This window comes from Leptinotarsa decemlineata, unplaced genomic scaffold (assembly GCF_025532065.1).
Source record: "Leptinotarsa decemlineata unplaced genomic scaffold, Ldec_3_MD MMD2_tig00000035_RagTag_RagTag, whole genome shotgun sequence".
Taxonomy (NCBI): domain Eukaryota; kingdom Metazoa; phylum Arthropoda; class Insecta; order Coleoptera; family Chrysomelidae; genus Leptinotarsa; species Leptinotarsa decemlineata.
In genome coordinates, this window is record NW_027412540.1 from 26,016,397 (window position 1) to 26,042,838 (window position 26,442).

Sequence of the window (26,442 nt, forward strand, 5' to 3'; positions counted from 1 at the left end):
CATGAAGATAGAAAAAAATAATAATAAAAAGTGAATAAAAATTTTAAAAAATAAAAAAGAGAGAAAAGAAAAAGAGGTAATAAGAAAAGGGAAAGAACCAGGAGAAGTTTAGAAATCTTCAAAAAAGTTTAATTTCTCCCAAGTCCTGAACAATCCACAAATTTTGAAGTGACAATTTTACAAAATTCACAACTTTTCGCTGTTTTTCCGACTTGGAAAAGTTTGGAAATTTCGGGTCGTAAAGATAGAAAAAATAATAGTAGAAAACAATAAGCACAATATTATTTAAGTGTAGTTTCCTTTCATTTGTATTGAATATTCCTATATATGGTGGAAGACCAAGGAACTTGGTCCAAAGTAGAATAATTCCCATTATTATTTTTATAATTACGAAAATTTATTTTTGTTTGTGCATACCCTAACGGGCATAAGCATTCAGCCAATCTTTGGATAGCTAAGTAAGAAAATTAATATATTATAGTAGTAACCAATTCCTCGGCTTTCATTTCTTCGAAAGTTGGGAAATTTTGCTGGTGGAGTTGGGAAAATTTGGATTCCCTCCCCCCCCCTGGGTTTTCCTTTCGCTACGGCTCTGCCCTTATATTATCAGAAATAGAAATAAAATCGCAGTAAGAGAACTCGCTCGTTATAGACGTTATAATAATATATTTCTTTAATCTATTTAAGAGATGAATATCTCAGCTGCTTGTGAAATACGATTATATAAGATTGTGATATATTTATAGCGGTAGTATGACTTGAAAAAAACGGCGTATTTACTGTTGAAATAAGGTCAAGGGGTCACTCATCCGACAGAATGTATTTTCATCAATTCTGGCAGACGGTGTAGAGGAAATGTGATACAAGAACATGATACAAATTTATATACTTTTTTGGCACCCAGTACGAAAAACTCACAAAGCAATGAAAATTTTATAGTGCTCGAATAATAATCAATGCGGAAAACATGTAGGCGAAAATGTGCTCAAGGCTGAAAGATAACACGATACACTCTACAAAAGTCTCATAAGTCAAAACGATTTTGTTGTTTACACTTCCAGATATAACGTTTGTTGTGTTTATTATGCTTTCTTTTTTCAAGGAATCGATTGAATTATGTAATGTTTTCAAGTGTTATTTATTTAATCGTAATAACTGGAAAGTTGGTGTAGTCCATACGTCGTGAGTTGGTAATTCATATTAACTAACGAGAACTCCAACAGGGAGTTTCGAATTTTGACAATTGATTACGGCCATCTTGGTGACGCTACATCTGTCAAATTAGTTGTCATTTATGCATTATGTTTTGCCAAATCACAATGGATGAATATAGGATTCAACAACATAACAACAGAGAAGCCGTGGCGGACATTTGATCTATATTATATTCCACACATAAAGGCATCAATAAGTCTTTCAAACGACTAAAAAAGTACAGTAATATCTCACACACACTTTGTATTATTTAAATTCAAAGATAGATGTGCTTAATGAAAGTTATGAAGAGATAATTGAACAGTTTTACTAGTTTCAAGAGTTTTTTGGTCAGGTATTTTTGACTGGTGGTTGGAAAAAAAATAATTGTGTTCAACAGTTTCTCATTTCAATAATTCTGTTTTTAGGAATTGCTATAATATCAGCAGATCAAGTGAATAGAGCTGAATCATTTAGTACCGTCATAGATCATGTAGGCGGAAAAAATTATCCAAACCTTTTTTAAATTGTAGGGTCATTTGGCTTCACAACAAATTAAAAAAAGATTCCACTTTGTCATGTCAGACACCTAGAAGTGTGCTATTCTAAATCTTTTTCTCATCCTCAAACGAATGAAACAAATTATCTAATCATGTGAAATGATCGAAAACTATTCCTGAATTTAAAAGTCAACTTGTTAGTAACACAAGTCCATAATTTATCTTGTGTTATTTGTTTTGTTTGGCTCACATTGAATTTTGTGTAATTTATGTCTTCATTGTTTTCATATTGTACGATCACGTCTATTAATAATGAAGATTTAGATGATCGTTTGACTCACTGACTGACTGACTCGGTTTGCTTTATGGGCAAAATACATTTGAAAACAGGCACACTCAAAATTGTGTTGAAATTATAAGCAATATATTTTCTGAGGTAATTGTCAATTTGTAATGATTTTTTATTCACAAAATAATTCGTGTCTAGTCGAAGTAACCTTTACTGTGAATACTTAAAGCTATCGGCATCTCAAAGGGCAAAAAAACCAATACAGAAAAATAATGCCGCTGCGAACGAATCCACGTGTACTGAAGAATTAGCGGTTCGTATTGGATAATTTTAACTAACCGGGTTATGATTGGCTGAAGAGTTATAAAATTAAATTTGAAGTCACGACTGTGACGACTGTTACAAAAGCAAAGAGATTCCTATAACTGAAATCATAAGGAAGAAATTGAATACTTCCGGCCATAAAGTGAGCTGCTGTGGCGAAACTCTTCAGAATTGGATAAAGAAACCAGGATTTAGATTCAAAATAATAAATAAACGTCAAGCAGTTCTGGTAAGCAGAAGAATGGTGGAATTGCGTAACAAATACTCAGAACAAATAACTAAATATAGACAAAAACAACGGCATATTTTCTATTTAAACGAAACTTGGTATGACACTCACGACACAGTTACGAAAGGGTGGACTGATGGTTCGAGAATGTGTACGCCTAATATGCCTGCAAACAAAGGATCGCGACTGATCATTGTGCATTGCGGATTCTTTGAAATTATGTGGAACAAACTTGAGGACTGCAATAATGACTATCATAAGAACATGGAAGCTAATATTTTTGAGGAATGGTTTAAAAACACAGTGATTCCATTGGATGCGATGTAATAGTTCTTGACAACGCTTCCTATCATTCGCGACAGCTCATCAAAGTACCGAATAAACGTTAGGAGAAAGATGAAATACAAAGTTTTTAAATGGATAATAATTTGTATTTTGAAGATAACTATACCAAAAACCAACTACCTGAAGTTTTACAGACAAAAACATTTGAAAAAGTGTATACCCTTGAGAGTATTGCTGAAAAGTATCGACAAACCACACTAAGACTTCCCCCCTATTTTTATGTTGTCAATCCCATCGAGTTTGGAATTAAAAAAGTAATTTTAGTTGTAAAAGACTATTTGGAGATTGGAAATAAATTCATTATTGATTTAAATGACGACAGTGATAGTGAAACAGAGAATATGTCGTGTACTTGAACTATACTTTTTTCTCAAGTGATAGGTAGAGGTTCTATACACTGTTTCCGATTCGAATTTTGGATTCTCAAGTGGATTTCTTCCATAACTCAATTGGTACTTTTTCTACAGGAATGCTAAGTAAAGTCGTTTTGGTTTTTTTAAATGATATTTCTTCGCTAGTTAACTGGAAAACCTAGCAAAAGAATAAAGGCTTTCCATAATCTGAACAGGTTCTGAAAATTCAAACAATAGTTATGAAGTCATTTGGATTTCTGAGTGCTGTTACTAACTTGCCCACTAATTTTATTTTTGAAATTGGTAATATTTCAGAAAGTTACACCCAAATGGGTTTCATGGATAATGACTCCTGTTGAGAAAGTAAAAGCCACCAGAATCCATTTAGTTCATGAAAAACACTCCAAAAATAATAATTAAACATTGCAGGCGTAAAATCAAAGCATTCCACTATGTGTTTGAGGAGGAACTTCTACGAAATCTTCGTATCTACGGCTAACCACTGGGTGCATATGACAGTACCTGGTAATAAAAAACCCCTCCATCGATCACTCTAAATGAAATCCAGCCAAACAACCAAGTAATTTTCATCGACGAAGACCTGGCACCTGCTATCACACCCAAACCATGGATACTAACCCACAGAACTTCCCTAGGAAAAGGAAAACATAAATATCCCAGAAGAAAAAAATTTTTACGTGGAGCAAACGATTGAAATGAACGCCAGTTGATCAAAAATTCCTCTCCAGTGAAGGAGTCCATGGCTCACGTGTTCAAATAAAAACTACTAAAAACACTTACCACCGACACATACAAATTTATTTATCAGAAAATTTATTCCACGTTTCGAGGTCGAATGTCCATTCGTTTTTTTTTCTTCGATTTCAAAATCGTATTCCTGTCCAAATAAATCAGTTTGATTACTCGCGTTAAACTGGTGCATCTGCATTGATTTCATCTCGCGACATATTAATTTATCGCCAAAGGATATTGTCTTGTTCTACTTAAGACACTAATCATTCGTAATTTATTATTTTCTGCAATGAAAAAGGAGAACAGAATGCAAAATGAAGTTGTGAACAATATTTATTGTGAAACGAGTACAAGGACTTATTTGAAAGTGCGGATTGAGATTTTCATAATTTACCACTATTATTCAATACATGCAGTAATTATTATTTATGCAATATATATTCCATTAATGAGGTCTTGTTATTTGTTTTGTTTACAAACGATGTGAGGTAACCTTACCTAAATTCTTTCAAAATATCATAGATTAGGAAAAAATAATGATAGAGTAGATGTTTTTGGACTTTCGAAGGATGATGATCATAGGTATGTTATGCATCTGAGTTTTGAAATAAACAAAAAGTGTTTCGGATGATGACTTTTCCCAAGATCTTCTGAACTAGACACTCCTGACTCTGGATCCCCAGGAAATTGAAAAAGCAACCACAAGTCGCGTACAAAAAAACATTTTAAAGTGTTTAGAATGTAATGGACAACATTTTCAGCATTTATTGTGAAAATGTGATATTTTGTTTACAATTTTGTTATTTTGAATCATCCTATTCTGTTATTGTCTATACTTTCACATGTTATAGCCCACAAAATCTTACTTTTTACCTAGAAATGACTGATTTTTGGTACAGTTGTTCCCTTGAAACTTCGAGCCATAGTTAAGGAAATTATTTTGTAACCTTACAAACTTCCTCTCGTTCATTGGTGTTAATTCAGGATACATTTGGTTGAATTTTTTACACGTTCTGACAATGATTTGATCACTTTGTTCATGTGTATAATAAATAATTTCATAAGAACTTCGTTTGAATAATCGATATTTGCATTCATTTTGGAAGATGATTCGAAACACCGTCGATAACTCCTTGTAAATCACGTATAAAAGTACCTGAACTGCTATAAGCTTGATAATTCCACTGCTACCTAAATCCAAATTCTAAAAAAAATAATGTTTCTAGAAGAAGCGACTTTATTGAGAAAACTTGACGATTTAGGTATAGGGACATGATATATCATCTTGAAGCATTTTTCACTATCTTTCAATTTACCGAGTAATATACAGGGGATTTCATTTGAAAAAATGAACTTTTGAATACTTTTATGCACAATGGAAATAATAGTAATTTTAGCACGCCCTGTATGATATGGAGTCGATTTCTTGGTGTTATTTGAATATTTCGAGTTTGTCCAAACTATCATCAAAATATCAACTTTTCATGAATTGAGAGTACTGATGTACTTAATTTCAATTAATGCTATGTTTTGGACCATATTTAGCACAATTTATTTTTTAACTCGAAAACAGTAAAGGTAGGTATAGGACATTATTAACAAAAAGGTATTAAAATATCAGAGCGATACCAAAAATTTATTAATATACAAGGTGTTCCATTTAAAAAAATATAATTGCTAGGACTTTTTGATAGAAGTGGCAACGCCGCAATGCTGAAAATATTTTAGATCGATAGAACAGGTAAGGAAATGTGAGAGGTGAAATTTTCAGAAAAATCATGCTTTGCGTTTTCCAGAAACGTCTAACCTACCATCAACCGTGGGCCACGCTGTATAATATATATCAGTATATTATACATATAATTTTTCAATCAAAAACTCATTTCATTAAGTACTTCAAAAAGATCTCGGCATTCAAAGGCATAGAAAACATACATCTTGCCATGCTCATGAGTTTAGGTAACAATGTGCAATATGCAGAGTTTCGATCTGGATATTTCATCTAATCTGTTCTACTTGGGCGAAATCTGCTTTACGAAATGAAAGAAACATTTGAAAACCATTACGTTCGAAAACATCATGTCAACAGCCATATCGGACAGAGTGCTAGTGGCATAATCAGTCACCCACAATCTAAATATATATTTTTTATAACGGTTTCATAAATCCGGTTAACACAATATTTATTATTAGACATCCACGGCGATTCGATGAGCACCCAATATTATACAATAAAATATATCCTCCCTTCATAACAGCCAGTCACATCCAGCATATTTTTAGAAAATAAAGAATCCCAACAGATGTTTATACCTAACAGCATAAACAGGTATTGTGCGTTTTTACGTGATTGGATAACTAACTGAAATTTGAGAGTTTGTGTAAACTAATTATTTTACTGAAGGTGTTATTGGTCCATGGATATAGTTGGACAAGCTGTATTGTGTACGAGGGCTGATCTGAACAAATTTTCCGATGGGGGAGGTGTTTAAAAATCAACTCAGAAAATCATTTTTCTTCCAAGCTGTATTGTTTTCCAACAGGATTATTGAAGATTTCACGCAATTCTCGAAAACCACATTCCAAAAGAAACTAAAGGCAAATTCAATATGTGATCAGAAGTATTGAATTTTTGTTTTAAACTATGTTGCTTTAAAAATGATTCTTAAATAGAAATCATGCAACTATAAAACAACAACAAAAATTAATTGACGCTCCAGGGCGACTTCATTGATTCCAGTGGCGCATTTGCTTTTTCAGCTGCAGGAAAACCCATTTTCCGCTTCACTGGTTCCGTGGGAGATGACCGTTTTGGCGGGAGTTGACCATTGTTCGTTTGATGATGGGTTTCCATATGTTGCGAATTTCTACGCTGGCTTGGCTGAATACATTGTTGGACATGTATGCGGCTTCCTTGAATTTTCTCCTAAACCAATGTTCCTCTCTGTGCAAGATCTTAGCTTGGGACCACTCGATGTTGTGTTGATGACATCAACAGCGTGAGACCTTCCATCAATTTCACAATGGAGAAGAAAATCCACAACGAATTGCCATTCTTAGACGTTTTGGTGAAGAGGACCGACACTAAGTGGGAAACATCTGTATACCGAAAACACACTCATACGGGACAGTATCTGAACCACGAATCCAACCACCATCAATCGACTAAAAGAGGAATCATCAAGACTCTATTAGACCGTGCTTTTGGGCTCTATAATACGAAGAAAGGTCTCGAGAAGGAACTAGACATCATCAAAAATGATTTTCAACGGAATGGCTACTCCAAAGCGATGGTAGAAAAGACTTTGGCTAGAAGACAGCAGGAGCCTCGCAAGGAAGAGAAGCCGCCACAACCAGTGCTTGCACTTCCCTACATCAGAGGATTATCGGAGAGGATAAAAAGAATTGGTTCCAAGTACAACATCAGATCCTGCTTCAGATCCGGTAACACTATCCGTAGCAGCCTCACGAAAACCAGGCCACCAAAGGCGGACTGCGATTCCAATAATTGCATTTATCGGATACCCTGTGAGTGCGGAAAATCCTATATTGGTGAAACTAAGAGGCCATTGAATGTCCGCATTTTGCCGAGCACAAGAAACACACACAGCGAAGGGAAACCAGCAAATCAGAAATAGCAGACCATGTTTGGACCCATCAACACAACATCGAGTGGTCCCAAGCTGAGATCTTGCACAGAGAGGAACATTGGTTTAGGAGAAAATTCAAGGAAGCCGCATACATATTGTCCAACAATGTATTCAGCCAAGCCAGCGTAGAAATACGCAACATATGGAAACCCATCATCAAGCGAAAAAAGGCCAACTCCCGCCAAAACGGTCATCTTCCACGGAACCAGTGAAGCGGAAAATGGAAAGCGGGGATAAGTGAAAGTACTCGAACGACCTATAAATAGTCATCTCTCGGAGGAATCAGTCCAGTCATCACCCGAAGACGATTGCAGATACTAACAATCGAAACGTCGTGAACTAACGTGACTTGGAATCTCTCCACTTTTTATTTTTATTTTCTTTTTTCATTTCTTTATTTCAATTTATTCAATTGTTCTATTTTTACTTGTATTTTATTTCACTATTATTTCATTTCAGGTTTATTTTGGTTAATATAATTGTTATTTTCAGCTATTCATTTTCAATTCTTCTTTTTTACTTGTTTCAGGGGTTTCAAATCATTTTATATAGTAAACAATGGAAGTCCGAACTAGTGAAATTCATCATGAAACATTATCAATCACCTTCAAACAAATAATAGGGGAGCCCAAGCGGGGATTTCGGGATTTACTAAAGCGCGGCAGATTAATATACAGGGGGATACCTTGTACCCGGTTAAGTACCTCCACCAAATATGAGCCCCATATATAAGGCCGCCCGTGAAGGATAAAGGATCGGATGATTAAAAAAAATTGATCATCAGAAATTCTCGAGCGCATCAGACTAAGGTAGGGTGAGTTAATTACATGCTAAAAAGTGTATATTCCAGTAATCTGACAATTTGAGAGTGACGTAAAGGAAGGGGAGGGCAGCAAAGTTTAAAAAAAATAACGTCAGTTCGACATTCTCGAGGGTAGCTGATTTTTTTTTATTTTGAGGGAAATATTTCAAGGAAAACGAAAAATATATAATCTGACGATTTCCGCAAGCCGAAATAACAAAAATTCGTCGATAAAGTTTAATGCGTGCAGCTGTGTGATACCTTTTTGTATATTTGTATATATTTTATAAACACCACAAAAAAAATACCTTAAAATTGTATGGAGAATAGTCAATAAAGAACATTTTGATTTTGATTTTTATTTCCCTCTCCGAGTTTGTATTCCTCTTTAACTTTTTCTCAAGACGACAGACTTGACCATAGTATCCTGCTCAACAAGCTTTCGACTTTTGGGTTATCCAATGAATTAATTGCCCTCTCCAAATAGTATTTTTACAACCGTAAGCAGTACGTCCAACTCAATAACCTCGAGTCTGTCGAATATATAGCCACATCTGGTTTACCACGAGGATCAAACCTAGGACCCTTACTGTTCAATATGTTCATTAATGATATCGGAGCGGAGATTGATGTCAATTTCCTTTCATACGCAGATGACTTGAAACCCAATATAACATGATTGCGAACGTCTCGCTCTGAATTTAAATCGTGTTGCTACACGGTGTCGGACTTCAAACGTGATCGTAGAGACACACGATGATGCAAAACGCAGCGGACGTCCAAATGAGGCAGTAACACTAGAAAACATAAAAAATCCACAAAATCGTTTTAAATGATCGAGAAGTGACCTTGCGTGAGTTAGCTAACATTGTAAAGATATCAAAAGAACGTGTTGGCGTTATATGCATGAGCATTCGACTATGAGAAAGCTCACTGTTGACCAAAAACAAGAATGTCTTGATGATTCTGAGCAGTGTTTGGCCATGTTTAAACATGAAAAACCGGAATTTTTGCGTCGATATGTGACAATGGATGAAACATGGATCCATCACTTCACTCCGCAATCAAAACGATCATCATCTGAGTGGAGAGCAACTGGTGAACCTTGTTCAAAGCTCCCACATCCACCTTAATCGCCAGATTTGGCTCCCAGCGACTACTGACTGTTCGCAGACCTCAGAAAAATGCTCACCGGTAAGAAATTTCGCTCGAATGACGAGGTATTATTGAAACTGAAGCTATTTTGAGGCAAGAGATAAATCGTTCTACAAAAATGGTGACTCTTGATGGAGTTTATGTTGATGAATGAAGCCAATTTTGAAAAAAAAATCGTGTTTCTTTCTGAGGCCCGGGACTTGTCATTCCAAGTGTTACATTGTGACTTCAATATCATTGATACAAAGATGTACAAACTGTTGGCAATTTATGATACTCCTAAAACTGTTGGCAATTCATCGAAAACCCTGTATAATCCTCATAAATGCGTTCAAGTAGGAGCATGTCGATAATGTGGATGATGTTAGCAGTAAAGAATTTCACTAGTTCGGACTTCCATTGTCTACTATATAAAATGATTTGAAATCCCTGAAACAAGTAAAAAAGAATAATTAAAAAAGAATAGCTGAAGATAACAATTATAGTAAGCAACAATAAACCTGACTGGACTGGACTGTCCAGTCCAGTCATCACGTGACTTGGAATCTCTACACTTTTTTATTATTTTCTTTTTTCATTCCTTTAATTTTTATTTATTCAATTATTATATTTTTACTTGTAGGTTATTTCACTATCATTTCATTTCAGGTATATTGTTGCTTAATATAATTGTTATCTTCAGCTATTCTTTTTTAATTATTCTTTTTTACTTGTTTCGGGGGTTTCAAATCATTTTATATAGTAGACAATGGAAGTCCGAACTAGTGAAATTCATCACGAAACATTGTCAATCACCTTCAAACAAATGTTAGCAGTGTTTTGATGAAATATTATTATGAACAAATCTGGAAAAAACAAGTTAGGATGATGTTTACATACGCACGCTATCGACTATTTATAAAACATCTTCGGATAAATGAATTCTTTCTAATTATTTGTAGGACATAATTAGTATTATAAACTTCATCAAACAGAGGCATTCACGAAATTGGTTCGCAACTAAGAAGAAATAATGACTAAAAAATTAACATACAACAAAAGTTATTGCGAATTTACATAACTTCAAAAGGTATTTACGAGTGCCTTTTATAATTAGGGATTAGAGAACAAAAACAAGTATTAACCATCGAAAATCACTTTATTGTTTTCCAAAATATTCCCCATGAAGATCTATACACTTTTGCGTTTGAACCAATTGTCCAAGCACGTTTGCCACTCTGATTGAGGTATCTCCAAAACATGCATTCTGAATACAGCAATCGCTTCTTCAGGTGGCGAAAAACACTGACCTCTCAGTTTGTTTTTTACGTGCAGGAATAAAAAAAGTCATCCGGTGCCAAGTCAGGACTATACGGCGGATGACTCATCGAATCCATGTTTTAGGTGCTCAAGAATGCAGTTGTTTGAGCCGATGTGTGAGAGGTCGCATTGTCGTGGTGAAGAGTGATCCGTCTTCGGCGGTTGGTTTTCCTGATTTCTTGGAAGACAACTGGCAAACAAATGGTTGTGTACCACTCATAATTGATTGTTCTGTGTTGTTCTAGTGGTACGGTTGCGACATGTCCAATTTTTCCGAAAAAACCTTCCACCTTCCTGGAAAGCTGGAAAGGACTGGAAGGACGATGACCTAGGAGGACAGCACCTCGGGAATTTGTACAATGGGTCACATGCAGCCCAAGTGAAGTGGGCATATACTCGCCCTCCCTACTCTACAAATACAGATGGTGGGTGAGGCTGAACTTCGACGTTCAATTCGTTTAATTTTCGGACGATGATTTGTGATTGGAGCTCTTCTGTTGACCAGTGGCGGCTGCTGATGACCAAATTTTCGGTACATTTCGTCGATTTTCACACGATAGGACTATGTGGTGGTTTGGTCCAGATGCAGAAAGTTATGGTGAATCACACCCGCCGCTGACCACCATACAGTAACCATGGTGTGTTTTTGCTTCTTGGAAGTGACTGGGTGGTTCATCGGTGTCCAAACACCGTCCTGAACTTCTGTTGTCGTAGAGGATCCACCTTTCATCACACGTGAGGATCAAATCCAAAAAGGGGCGTTTTTTGGGCGTTTTTTGTGTGGATGCCCCACGATTCAAATCGTGGGGCATCCACTTTAAGCTTATTAAACTTTCCAATACGTTTTGAACCATCATAAACCGCATGAGAGCTGACGCCCAGTTCTTCCGCATCCCAAGCACCATTTGTGATGTGTCAGTCTCCACCAGGGTCCTCAAATCCTCGTCCTGGATACTGTCCGATGTTTTATATAGGTCAAACTGGAAGAACGTTCAAAACCCGCATAAAGGAACACAAATATAGTTTTCAGAACGGAAAAGTAAATTCCACATATGCCAGTCATCTAATCTCAGAGGGACATGAGTTCAACCATGAATACAAACCCCTCCATTTCCAGAAGAAAGGTTTGAAACTTAATCTGTTGGAGAGTATGGAAATAAACAAATTCAAAAACTCTCATCATCTCATGAACGATCAAACTGACTTGAATAATTCGCCATTATTGAATCTGTTCATACGCAGGTAATAATAGTTAGGTATATTTACAGGTAGACTTTCGAAAAATGTATTGATACCTGACTTTTTCAGGTATATTTTTTCAGGCAGGTTAAGTACACTCATCAACAGTTGACGAGTTTCTGGTTCCTTTGTTCCATCCGTCTCAAGATGACTCAGTGGTGAAACAATGGCTTGGTAGAGTCGATTAACTGGCTGCAAGGTATGGTTAGGATGATGATTTAATAATACGGCTGATATCGGGGAGGTTGAGATGCAATGCACGGCAGTGGTTCGACGAAAGTGCCAAATATGACGCAAGTTGGAAAGAAGTAAAACGTTTAATGAAACTTCAATTCCGAAAGACTGTTCCATTTTCTAATTTGCTAAAGAGTGCTGCTAATTATGAAACAAAACCTGGTCAAAACTTAGGCGACTATTGTTTTCAAAAGTTATCAAAATTAAAAGCACTCAATTTGGCAATTCCTGATGAATATTTAGTCGATGCTGTATAGGTGGTATAACAGATGAAAATTTAGCTCGTACTGTTAAATCAGCCCAGTATACTGATGCTAATTTGTTATATGCTTATTTGAATACCATGGGAGATATGCCATCTCAAATCACAATCTCTAGTGCTAATTACCGAACTCCTTCATTTAAGTAATAGTCGTCCTGTTCATCAAGATCAAAATAGAAAAAATTCCAAAGGATGTTCAACTTGTTTCAATTGTGGTATTTCGTATTATGTGTTCTAATTGTAAACATTCAGGACATGTTATTGTCACGAAGCGGAAGATCTCAGAGAAGGTTATAGACGCTCAAGAATAGTTATGTCTCCAGAACGTCACCATTGAGCAAACGTTGCTCTGTAAGTAGAAAAGCTAAACGGTACCTTTGGTGAACGTCACCATTGAGCAAACGTTGCTCTGTAAGTAGAAAAAGTAAACGTTACCTTGGTGAACGTCACCATTGAGCAAACGTTGCTCTGTGAGTAGAAAAGCTAAACGTTACCTTTGGTGAACGTCACCATTGAGCAATCGTTGCTCTGTAAATAGAAAAGGTAAACGTTACCTTTGGTGAACGTCATCATTGAGCAAACGTTGCTCTGTGAGTAGAAAAGCTAAACGGTTACCTTTGGTGAACGTCACCATTGAGCAATCGTTGCTCTGTAAGTAGAAAAGGTTGACGTTACCTTTGGTGAACATCACCATTGAGCAAACGTTGCTCTGTAAATAGAAAAGGTAAACGTTACCTTTGGTGAACGTCATCATTGAGCAAACGTTGCTCTGTGAGTAGAAAAGCTAAACGTTACCTTTGGTGAACGTCACCATTGAGCAATCGTTGCTCTGTAAGTAGAAAAGGTAAACGTTACCTTTGGTGAACGTCACCATTGAACAAACGTTGCTCTGTAAGTAGAAAAGGTAAACTTTACCTTTGGTGAACGTCACCATTGAGCGAACGTTGCTCTGTAAGTAGAAAAGGTAAACGTTACCTTTGGTGAACGTCACCATTGAGCAAACGTTGCTCTGTAAGTAGAAAAGGTAAACGTTACCTTTGGTGAACGTCACTATTGAGCAAACGTTGCTCTGTAAGTAGAAAAGGTAAACGTTACCTTTGGTGAACGTCACCATTGAGCAAACGTTGTTCTGTCAGTAGAGAAGATAAACGTTACCTTTGGTGAACGTCACCATTGAATAAACGTTGCTCTGTTGAATTTTCCTAATATTTTTTTATCCTCAGGTCAGAATAAGGTCCTTTTGCAGACCTTCTCCAGGGTGGCCGAATGTTGGAGATGACGAATAACCCTGGATGGCTTGAATGAGAACAGTCACAGCTGAGCATTCTTGGAGTCCACACGTGTTGTTTATTGATATTCGTTATGGGATTCGAATGAATATTATATTCGAAGACTTCGTGTTTATGTTATCTGACAAGAAACCACCAAAACTGTTGATATTTTTCGAAACATGTTCATTTATTGTAGCTAGCCAAATTTAGTGGTGGTAAATGATGCTTCAGGATTTGTTTTTATCGTAGGAGTATTTGTTGTGCAGTGAACACCTGTCGAAACAATTTACAGAATAAAAAGTAACGAATCCAAACATTACACAAAAGTCCCCTTTATTGCCTATGAGCTGATGTGATAAGGAGTTATATAACTTCATGTAACCTCAAGGTCGCTCATTAAATTTAATGGAGCTTCGATATCGAAATATATAGTTCCGATAGAACTAACAGTTGAAGCGTTGACGTTTCAATGTTTTCGTTATGGTGTTATATAACTTTCATTGGATTTTATTGGAATTTTATGAACTCTGCCAGAAAAGTGAACAATTTCTGATGCTTACCAGACTCTGGGTTGCCTCTGTTTCTTTCTCTCCATTTCTCCACTAATTCCTGTAGCAGAACATTGATGCGTCTATTTTGCGTCAACAAGTCTATGGCACAAACTGTACACCGAACCGAAAAACTACTGTTCTGTACCGAAATCAGGCAATCACTACAGAAAGTATGTCCACATTCAACAGTCACAGGCCTGTTCAAAACATTTCTACAAATCGGACAAGTGAAAAGCAGGGTTTTTTGGTCCATGGCTTGAAAAAGAGCGCTTTCAAATTGCCTCAATCTGAAATTGGGTAGTTTCCTGAACCTCTTTATCTTCTTGATTCTCTCCGTGTCCCTACGCAGGACCCTGCCTTCGCACTTCAGTTTTGACTTGGAGTAAGTACCGAGGGAGGTCAACAAATCGGGATACTTCCTCAAGAAGTGGCTGACGTTCTTATCCGTCAGTTGTCCAGGGTCACTTATGCCGTACCGCTGCATTGTTGTGTAACACTAGTCCATGTTTGGATAGCACATGTGGTGCTAGGGCCCCTGATTATCGATTTTCAACCACCACTTGCGCAATAAAATTTGTCACTGTGATGCAACGCAAATCTGGAACTTATTTCGTTTAGATTCACTTTTTGATAATGACTTACGAACCGAAACAGTATGTTACGTAAAGAATATCTCTCAAAAGTGACACATCTACTGCCGAGTTTCGATAATCTAGTGGACGCGTTGTTAGTTTCGGCTGTTATGTAAACGTTATTACGTTGTAGCACATGTAAACGAGCACTAAAAATGATCGAGCACGTCCTCACTCACTAACTGTCATTTACTGAATGAGAGTACGCGATTGCGGCGGGTGCGAGACAACCGACACTTCTGACAGCGATGCCAACTCTAACATAATCAGTAGATCTACTTAAAAATATTGATGAAAGATACTTCCATGATCGTACGTTATAGATGAAACTTGTGAAACCATTTTGAAGTTTCGCTCATCTGATGTACAAGCATAACATGATGAATACACGGAAAATAAACTACCTTCCCCAGTAGGAAATTGATACTTCAGTTGGTTCAAAAATTCTTATTTTTATGAAACAACAATCTATAAAATACTAACTGTGGTAGTGAATAATCTCGCATCTTTATTAGGTTATGTTCATTCATTGAATTATAAAATATTAAAAGTGGTAGTTTTCAACAGGGGTAAGTAATTTCCCATCTTTATTAGGTTATGTTCATGCATCCTATAAACAGACTCTATCTTCTGGTTGAATCAAATGTACTTTCTGAAAAAAAAACATTTCAATTCAGTTTACCCAATGAACAAAATCGATGACGTTATATTCGCTGATAATTCTTAATTATTCGTAGAAAGAAATTGTAACTTTATGGGTATATATGAATAAATATTTTGATATGAATTATGGAAATGATTATTCTATAAAGAAAAACGCAGAAGAAGAAGGCAGAAACAGAGGCAGAAGAAGAGACAATGAACATTAATGAAATCTGATTGCCCATCCTTAATTGTACATAATCAAAGTCAGGTAATCCAATTGAGAGAAACCGCGCCTCGCAGACCAAGATATCTACACCGTAGGTTTTGATAAAAGCCTGCCGGAAAACAACTACTTCCCCGGCTAATACCACGCTGGATATTGAATTATTATGACATTTATGCAAGATTTCTCTCTCATATGTTTCTCGTTCATCCATCAGTAGCAGGACCATGATGAAATTATATCCTGTCATATGGAATGGAAAAACCACTGTGAATTTCGGAAGCCCTGTTTTCAGTACATTCCATTTTTGAAAATCTTGAAGTCATATTAACTCAACAACATCTCGATATTATCATGGATAGAGATATTAATTTTCATCAAGTAACGGGCTAGTGTATTCATAATACAATTTACGCAATACATTCTATTCAGGAAGAGAGTTACTACACGGTAGCTCAATCAGTTGGATTGGCTCCATCAGAAACTAGATTCGACGAGCTATTTGGCCGTTTGGCCAAATTACTGCTATGATGTACAGTAAACCAAAACCTGTGGTTCTTTAAACAGTGTTCTAAAAAAATGTTATACCCAAGTTCATGAAACTCAAGACAGGAAAAAGTATTTCAGCATGAACAGGTATCCAACATGTACAGAAGAAATGGCATAGCAAAAGGGAATATCTGAAAGAAATACATACAGAACTATTCCACAGATTACATCTCATCGAATTTGATGACACTAACATTACGGAAGAGGTCAAAATCACTCGACCAACTGATGAAGTGAAAACTGTACAATTATTATTTTGGATAGTATTCGATTGCGGGAAAGCTATTTTCCGGGTTTTTTGCCTTGGTCTGCAGGTTTTTATACCTGAGTTGGTGCTTGAGTTGTTGTTCCCGTTATTCCGAACGCCGCAACTAATAATAATATTAGTGTGAGTGGATTGATTTCTCTCAATTGGAACGTTGATGGGCAGTCTATTGGGGCCTCTTCGATGGCGACACACAGACAGGCACCTGAACAAAAATTCTAGGTACCAGCCACAACAAAAGAGAAGAGTAATCAAAACGATGAATGAGAGAGCACTTTAAAAGGTAAGAACTCGTTAATCACACGTTTCGACTTCTGAGGGTTGTCGTTCGTAGAGGTGCGATGGCTGGTTAACGGAAAAAACATATTTTAAACATATCCTAAAAGTATTTGACCCTGATGTACGAGTTACAGCTACTTTGTACAACAATTCAACTGTGGATGTAACTTGTCGATGTAAAGATGGAGAATTTTCGGGAGATAATGGAGTATTTAAGATTTTTTTGTTGTAAGAGTATTTTGTGAACTAGTTACCGAAGACGCGCTATTCTTGAAAACAACTTGGATTTTGATTCTGAATAGTTTGTTATTTTATGGTTTTATATTTTCATCTCGCATAATGAAAGTAGTAGTTCTACAAACTGTTTATACACAATTTTTACCAAGTCCGCTTAATTTTCTATTCTGGTCGCCTTTTTCAGAGTTCGACTTGGCAACACTGCGCTCTATACTTACTGATTCTCAGGCGTTCCGTTATTAGTCCAGTTGTAAATGCCCATTCGAAACTTAATTAATTAGGTGATCGATGGCTTCGACATATTTTCATATCGATTATTTCTTGAGATCAGTTTGCACCTTGTGCTGCAATGAAATTGTCCACTGTTTTTTCAATGTCATTGAGTAATAGAAACAATGACAACATATAAATCAATACACAGTCAAAAACCTTCTAACAGAAGAACAGCTGCACAGAGAAAGAAAGAGAGCGATTATGTTTACTGTTTGAGGAATAAAATTCTTGTTGACAGATCGCCAATAAGTGTTAATAGGGCCTAATCACTTCGTACGCCAATCTTTCGTAATGGAAAATGACACAAAACAAAGTAGATGACTGATAAAAATTCCACTTGCTATAATCTGTTCAGAAATATATATATATATATATATATATATATATATATATATATATATATATATATATATATATATATATATATATATATATATATATATATATATATATATATATATATATATATATATATATATATATATATATGATGTGTTGTTTTTCCGGGTGTTCATCCGTTGTGTACTATTCGATAGTCGACGTTTCGCCATCATCTCAGATGGCATTATCAAGACGAGTTACTGCTTCGCTTCGGGAGGTGTAACTGATGTTAGGTTCTTCTTGTGGTGTTTTTATATGGTTTCGCTTGCGTAAGTTGTATGGATTTGTTACCTGTTTTTCTACCTGAGGGTTGTTAATGGCTTCTGGTGGTTCTCCTACCTGCGATGGTTCATTATCAATTTGTGGTTGTCTTTGGTGGTTGTTTTCAATTATTGTTTTCCAAATCCTTGGGATGTTTAGTGAGTCATCCCTTTTGTTGATGAGGCCTTGCTTTTCGATTTCGATAGCTTCCCTGATTTGTCGAATTCTTGGGTTTTGCACCTGTGCTATCTGTTTTGTGGACTCAAAATTAATCTTGTGACCTGTTTGTAGATGGTGTTGAAAGAGGGCAGAGGAGGTTTGTTTTGTTCTTATCGAGTTTTTGTGCTCCTGGGTTCTGGCAGATATACGTCTGTTGGTCTGACGGATATATTGTTGTCCACAGTCCTCGCATGTGATGCTATATACTCCTTGGTTTTCTAGGGAAATTCTCTCTTTTGGTCTGGGCAGCCAACTGGATATCGTTTTGTGCGGTTTGTAGGTTGTCCGAATGTTTTTACGTCTTAGTATTCTCCCGATTTTGTCGGTAACACCTTTGATATAAGGTAGTGTCACAGATTGTCTGTCGTGACACTGTTCATAGCATCATAATAAAAATCATAAATAAAAACACCAACCACCAAGAGGAGAACAAAGTATTAATGTTTAATTGGGTATAGCCATAATGTTTTTTTGGAGAAGGCGGAAGTATAATTCCTTTAATTATTTGATTTCAGTTTACTCGTGTACGACAATTAAATTATCCGAATTTAATCGACTTGATCTTTTCTTTTCACGTGGCAAGGATTTTAGTACGGTTTGTGATCATTCGAAAACATACATTGGGCTATATATCTCAAACATATGAAAAACAGTTTTTTTAAACAGATAAGGTGATATATCATTTGAAAGGGCACAAAATTATCTTTCCAATGATACCTAATTTGTTGTATTTCATTCAAACATGTAGGTATTATGAAGAAAAACAACTACAACCCAGTACTTTGAAATGTGTAATTGACTTAGTAGAATCCTATTTCAGCAAGTGCTGAAAATGTGACCCATTTGCTTCCATACAATAATACAGATTTCGTTCAAATCTATTCCTAACATTCTGTAGCATATCAGGTGTTATACTTCTGCACTCTGTTGTAATTCGTTGGCAAAGATCTTCTATAGACTCGAGCTGCGTAGCAAAACATTTATTTTTCAAGTGTCCCCAAAGGAAAAAGTCTAAAGGCGATAAATCAGGTGACCTGGCAGGCCATTCGATGGGGCCTCTCCTTCCAATCCACCGTCCAGGAAACCGGTCATCTAAAAACTCTCTTACCGGAGCAACATAGTGAGGAGGTGCTCCATCTTGCTGGAAATGAAGCCGATCATCGTTATGAATTTGGTCATTCTCAATTATTTCTGTTATGAGAGGATCAATTGGATCTTCAAGCTTGTTCAGGTGGCCCTACGATATGAATACCTAATATGCCACACCAGACATTGATTTTTTGAGGGTACTGGGTATGGACCTCTCGGAATAAGTGTGGGTTACTCTCATCCCAGTAACGGCAATTATTATTCACAGCTCCATTAAAAAAAAATGTACTCTCATCAGGTGCGGATCATCAATTAGTAGCTGGCCCAGTTGTTCACAAAATTGCAGCCTTCTATCAGGATCATCTTCATTGAGTTCCTGTACTAATTTAATTTTGTACGGATGAAATTTATAGGCTTTTAATATCCGTATTATGGACGAACGGGAGACACCTGAGGCTGCAGCAAGCTGACGGGTACTTTGAGTATGATCCAATTCAAGATGTCACAAAACAGCGACTTCCACTGCTTCATTTCTGATAGGTTTCCGTGGCTGGTGTTTCACATTACAGACAGATCCGGTATCGACAAACTTTTGGACCGGGATGACTGTTATTAAAGAGGCGAGCAGTAAGTCTAGCACAACTATTATGTTGATAATGAAGTTTAACAATTTCAACTCGTTCAGGAATGGAATAAACCATTTTTACAGTAAAGTTGAAATAATTTCAAAAGCAACCGAACTGAATCAATGAACGTTTGCCTAAATTTCACTTATCTGCTGTTGTTAATTTAACCAAAAAACGCACTAGAGAAATTGAGGAATGTAGTAGTGATAAAAATGCCATTTTTTCCGCATTTTCATTAACACCAAAAATATCGAGTAAATGTTCTTGCTTTTTTTATAACTATTCAAGTAAATACAACAAATTAGGTATCATTGGAAAGAGAATTTTGTGCCCTTTCAAATGATGTATCACTCGACCCCACTTTCTATTTAAAATTTTAGGGTTGTTACTCACCCTCGCTAGGGGGTTGAAGGCAAAGGTAGAAAAATACATCTAAAATGTGTCCCCCTCAAAAGCAAAATTGACCTGTCCGAGCATTTTTGCGTTAAGTTACAAAAAAAGGAGAAAAGCAAGGTGCATACTTTTCGTTGGACCACTCGATATGTACCAAATTTAAGTTCTTTTATTAAGCGCTTCCCAAAATAAAACAAAGTGTTTGAAAGACCTATTGATGTCATTATATGCGGAATATAACTTTGTTAGCGAAACGCGCGTCGAGTGCAAAAATATCAGTTTGGTGTTAGGGTAATTGATCTCTAGAAAATGTTTTCAAAAATCGGTTTGCAAAACCACTCACTACCTCACCTAACCCCACGAACACACGGCACTGATAAAGAAATATTGTGAAACGGCCAAAAAAATTAGTATTCAGCCAGTCCAGCTAGCCGAGCCTTTACTCCTCAACTACATTTGATAGCACGTTTACTAACTATCTGGGCGACCAGAGGCCACAGGCAAAAAATGTTTATGACTGTACTCTTATTTTTATTGCCGTTCCAATTGGGAATGGATAGACTATATCTCTTTTTTGCATTGTTCACCATCGCTATTGGAATCACTACACTGGAAAAAGTCTGCGTTGTTATCACACTCGTTATTACTATTAGTACTTGTCCAAGGACGCCACATTTTGAATAGATAACAAGAATTTTAAGTAATTATAACTGCACCAATATCGAATTTCAACACTCAAATCGCGATCAATTCTTGAACTGAACACGTAAAAATCATCCAATACGAATTCTACAGTCCACGTGGGCTAATTTGTTGCGGCATCATTTCTATGTATTGGCTTTTTTGGCCTTTGAACTCCACTTTAGGAGTGCAAAATATCGTTTACGTCTTTTATACCGAGGAAGAAGGTCCCAGCATAACTGGAACTGATATATTCAAATTTTTGAACGAGAATGTATTACGTTTTGTGCGACATGTTTCTCCCAACGAGCTAGTCGCACGAACGCATGCAATCTCTAGTAATCATACACCTACTCAATTACTATCACGACTCCATACACAAACACCAGACGAAAACAAGAGGAATCGGCAATTAAACTCCTCATGCTCGCGTGGGTATTAGATAATCAATTGTTTTCGTGGACGTTAAAGACTTTTCTTAACGTGCACGAACTTGTTGCGTAACGCACCCCAACATGTGACCTTACATAAAACATTAATCTGGCGATAGATTTTCGTGTCGTTCGTTCTGGATGTGCGTAATAATCCAGTAAACGCGTTTGTGCCTTCAGCGACTCGAGAAGAATTGCGTTAATCCGGCGCCCTCGAGATTGTCGCCATACTTTCATTTAACAGTCGGTTGGTTGACCTGTTTTCATCGCATTGCCGATTATACGTCACAAGCTGCGTCATAGGTATGTTCTTCGTACTGAAAATTGTGTTTCAATGACACGTCCCTGGGATGGAATATAAGATGATGAGTCCGTAAAACAAAAAAGTTTTATTACTGTAGAGTTTCTCACTATTTTTCAGTGAAACAAGAAAATCTGTGCGCAACTGATTTTATCGTATACGAGGTGTGTTCCAAAAATAGGGTGAATGTTCAAATTTCGTGGACAACATACATTCTACCAAAATAATAATAATCATAGTAATAATAATAATCGGTGGCACCCCCAGAAACCAGAGGCACAAGGTCACCCATTTGTTCTATATGGATGATCTTAAACTTTATGCCTCTAGGCAGGGGTCTCCAAACTACGGCCCGCGGGCCAAATCCAGCCTGCCAGTGTCATCAATCCGGCCCGCGACAGCCAATGATTTACTGTCATCAATCTGGCCCGCGACAGCCAATGATTACCTAATTGTTGTTACTATTGCTGTGATAAGTTAAAGAAGAAAACACAGAATGATAATTACTCGGTTTTATTTACTTGCAAGGTAAAACTTAACGACAGAAATGATGACAAAGAAAACTCAACTTAAGTATCTAAGTTTAAGCATATTAATAACTAACAAATAATTGAAATGATTCACAGTAAAACAAAAATACTAATGAGATTTATGTAATTGTGATTTTCCACCGACAATACTTTGTAGTTGTGGATCAATTTTACTTGTACCAATTTATAATTTGAAATCCCTGAAACAACTAAAAGAGAAGAATTAAAATGAATAGCTGAAAATAACAATTATATTAAGCAAAAGTCATCACCCGAAGACGATTGTAGATACTAACAATCGAAACGTCGTGAACTAACGTGACTTGGAATCTCTCCACTTTTTATTTTCTTTTTTCATTTCTTTATGTTTATTTATTCAATTGTTCTATTTTTACTTGTAGTTTAGTTCACTATTATTTCATTTCAGATTTATTTTGCAATTTTGCGACAAATTAGCAACAACCATAGGCAACAATAAAGTAATAAACAATAATAAACATTTCTGAAATAATAATACTACGTACTAACGCACTACGTCTACGTCGTTTAATAGACTTGTCAGTCCTGTCACTTGTCAATCCAGTTAGGCAGTAACTGGGACAAGGTCACTGCCCAGTCTTGTCACCTGTCAGTCCTGTCATTGACTTTGACAGGCACCCAGAAAAATACAGAACACAAAACACAAAGTTGAGGAGCTGAGCGCAGAGCACAAAATCCAGTTGCTAAAAGTATATAACTCAAATCACAGTGAATGACGATGACAGAATAACTCATATTGGCATATTTGTTGAGAATACTAAATTTTTTTTCAGAATACTAGACTACTGAATGAAGTCAAGAAGTACTAAATTTAGTACGATTGGACTAAAAATCCCAACCCTGCCTGAGCCATCAACTCGCTCACAACGCCTTGGACACCCCGTGGAGGATCCAGAAGGATACCCAGGAAAAAGCTCCCGTTTCCCCCAGCCATACTCCTGGGAGCATTGGAAGACCCGCCGAGCCGATCCAGGATATCCTAGAGTAGTTCCCACTGGCAATCAGATAGCGGACCACCCCACGGAACAACGGTTCGCCAGTTGTATATTATTCCTAGCCAAAATCTTTCTTTTCCAAAAGTCAATGTCTCCTAAAAATGTACTTTCCATTTCACTTTTTTTTGCCTTGCAAAGAGAGTGTGGAAGAACATGTCAACAGATCTAACACTTATATCCTGTATACGTGTATTTCATTCACTGGCAAACAATAAACAATTTGTTATTATCATTCAATATCATTTTGAAGCGTGTTTCATGCACATTTGCCGTTTTGAATGAATTTCGCAGTCTATCTCTCTAATTCATTTATATCAAAATATCAATAAATGATTATTATTATTATTCATTTAAACATACAAACGAGAATGGTTGCGTTATATTGCAACCTTCGGTTTTAATTTCAGAACCTTGTATCGTAACATTATGTTTTCTCTATAACAAAATAGAAACAATAGGTAAACCATGTTGAGTAATCGTTTGGCATGGAATAATGTAGAAACTTGAAATCTGGCGAAACTATTTTACTTTTGAATGGAAGTATTCAATTATGACCCTATATCCGAAATCATTGCAAAACTGGTTTCGATGATTTTTGCATAATACGTCCATAGTAGATCTTTATTATAAGAGATAGCCTAGTAATCATTTAGAATAATTTCCACTAAACGGACAAAACCACAACAAAACAGTAGCGTGTCGATTTGGACACAAGAAAAACAACGTATTATGGTTATTCTCCCAGCCCAGAAAAAGGAGTTTTATACTACACTGAAATTACTTGGTACCGAAAACAATTACCTGGTCCCGAAAACAAAAAGTTATTGACAAAGAGTGCTCAAAAAATAATAAAATTGAAATAAAAAAATCAAAAAATGTAACATATAAATTTCTCATTAAAATTAACATTATGTAGAAACATATTATGGTTATTCTCCCAGCCCAGGAAAAGAAGTTTTATACTACACTGAAATTACCTGGTACCAAAAACAATTACCTGGTACCGAAATTAAAAAGTTATTGGCAAAGAGGTGCTCAAAAAAGGAGAACATTGGAAGCAAACAGAACAAAAATTGTAACATTCAAATTTCTCATCAGAAACTACATCGTGTAGAAACGTATTATGGTTATTCTCCCAGCCCAGAAAAAGAAGTTTTTTACTACACTGAAATTACTTGGTACCGAAAACAATTACCTGGTACCGGAAACAGAAAGTTATTGACAAAGTGTGCTCAAAAAATAATAAAATTGAAATGAAAAAACAAAAAATGTAACATTTAAATTTCTCATTAAAATTAACATTGTGTAGAAACGTATTATGGTTATTCTCCCAGCCCAGGAAAAGAAGTTTTATACTACACTGAAATTACCTGGTACCAAAAACAATTACCTGGTACCGAAATTAAAAAGTTATTGGCAAAGAGGTGCTCAAAAAAGGAGGAAATTGGAAGCAAACAGAACAAAAATTGTAACATTCAAATTTCTCATCAGAAACTACATCGTGTAGAAACGTACTATGGTTATTCTTCCAGTCCAGGAACAGAAGTTTTATACTACACTGAAATTACCTGGTACCAAAATTAAAAAGTTATTGGCAAAAGGGTGCTCAAAAAAGGAGAAAATTGGACGCAAACAAAACAAAAACCGTAACATTAAAATTTCTCATCAGAAACTACATCGTATAGAAACGTATTATGGTTATTCTTCCAGCCCAGGAAAATAAGTGTTATTCTTCACTGAAATTACCTGGTTCCGAAAACAAAAAGTTATTGACAAAGGTGTGCTCAAAAAAGGAGAAAAATGGAAACATACAAAACAAAGGATGAAACATTTAAATTTCTCATTAAAAATTACATTGTGTAGAAACGTATTATGGTTATTCTCCCAGCCCAGGAAAAGAACTTTTATACTATACTGAAATTACCTGGTTCCGAAAACAAAAAGTTATTGACAAAGGTGTGCTCAAAAAAGGAAAAAAATGGAAACAAACAAAACAAAGGATGTCACGTTTAAATTTCTCATTAAAAATTACATTGTGTAGAAACGAATTATGGTTATTCTCCCAACCCTAAAATTATCTGGAACCGAAAATGAAAGCAATTATACACCAAGTTCATCACGTGAAGCAAAGAAAAATACTGATGAGTACCCGGAGTGTACTAAATTTTCAAAAAATCAACAAAATTATTCTATTCATTCGCGTTTAATGGAAATCGTAAAACAAATGGCGACTGTCTTGTTATAATTTACCGATTTGTCTGAAATATTGTTGTGAAGAGCACGTATTTTACACATGATGCTGTGTGGAGGCCAAATTAAAAACGACTGTTAATTAATATGCAAATGAGAAGACGACGCGCCGTTTGATAAACCGAGTAAGTATATTCATGTCGCATAATGTCAATAACTATCGTGTTTACCGATTTATTTCAATGCAGAACGCTCATGGTGTAAAGATAGAAATAATTACTAACAACAAAATTAATTTGAAACGTTTCAAGTGCAGAAAATTGAATATATAAGTGTGGTTTTCATTTAGAATTATAAGAAGAAATAGAGAGTTTTCAAAATTTCTTGAAAACATTATTAAATTCTAAATTAACCATTCTAGTGTAATATTAGGCTTCTGAGAAAGAAAGTTTTTGGCCCTCTACTAATCCATTTTGATAAAAAAAATGTGGGAATCTTCCAAAGCAAGGAAGGAAACAATCAGTTACAAAAATCAACCCTATACAAAGATGTGAAGAGCATGCAAGGAAGTAACTTTGAGACACAAACTGGAAGAAAAACTCCTCCCGAAACAGCTATTTTCATATAAACTTTGAATTACACGAAAAAAAAACTTTCAAAACAAGTACTTTTATATAAACATTGAATTATATGAAAAACACTTACTCTATTCCGTTTGTATTCCAATCATTCGTTATGGAATCGAATCAGATT

General features: G+C 35.9%; 1 protein-coding gene and 1 long non-coding RNA gene across 3 annotated transcripts in view; one reads left to right on the plus strand and one right to left on the minus strand.

Annotated features, from left to right (window-relative positions):
- LOC111507911 (uncharacterized) overlaps nucleotides 1-15,287 on the minus strand; it is a 70,494-nt gene extending 55,207 nt beyond the window's left edge. Inside the window, exon 1 of the mRNA XM_023163297.2 lies at nucleotides 14,460-15,287. Coding sequence (XP_023019065.2) covers nucleotides 14,460-14,934 — 475 coding nt within the window. The 5' untranslated portion in view covers nucleotides 14,935-15,287. The remainder of the gene's footprint in view (nucleotides 1-14,459) is intronic.
- LOC141481075 (uncharacterized) overlaps nucleotides 1-23,736 on the plus strand; it is a 71,024-nt gene extending 47,288 nt beyond the window's left edge. The window contains exons 1-2 of one of the 2 annotated variants that reach the window (XR_012464745.1): nucleotides 20,767-21,937; nucleotides 23,278-23,736. This is a non-coding gene — a long non-coding RNA (uncharacterized lncRNA). Of the gene's footprint in view, nucleotides 1-20,766; nucleotides 21,938-23,277 lie in introns of those variants that run through there. The other variant, XR_012464746.1, reaches the window with a different exon arrangement.
- Nucleotides 23,737-26,442: the final 2,706 nt, after the last annotated feature.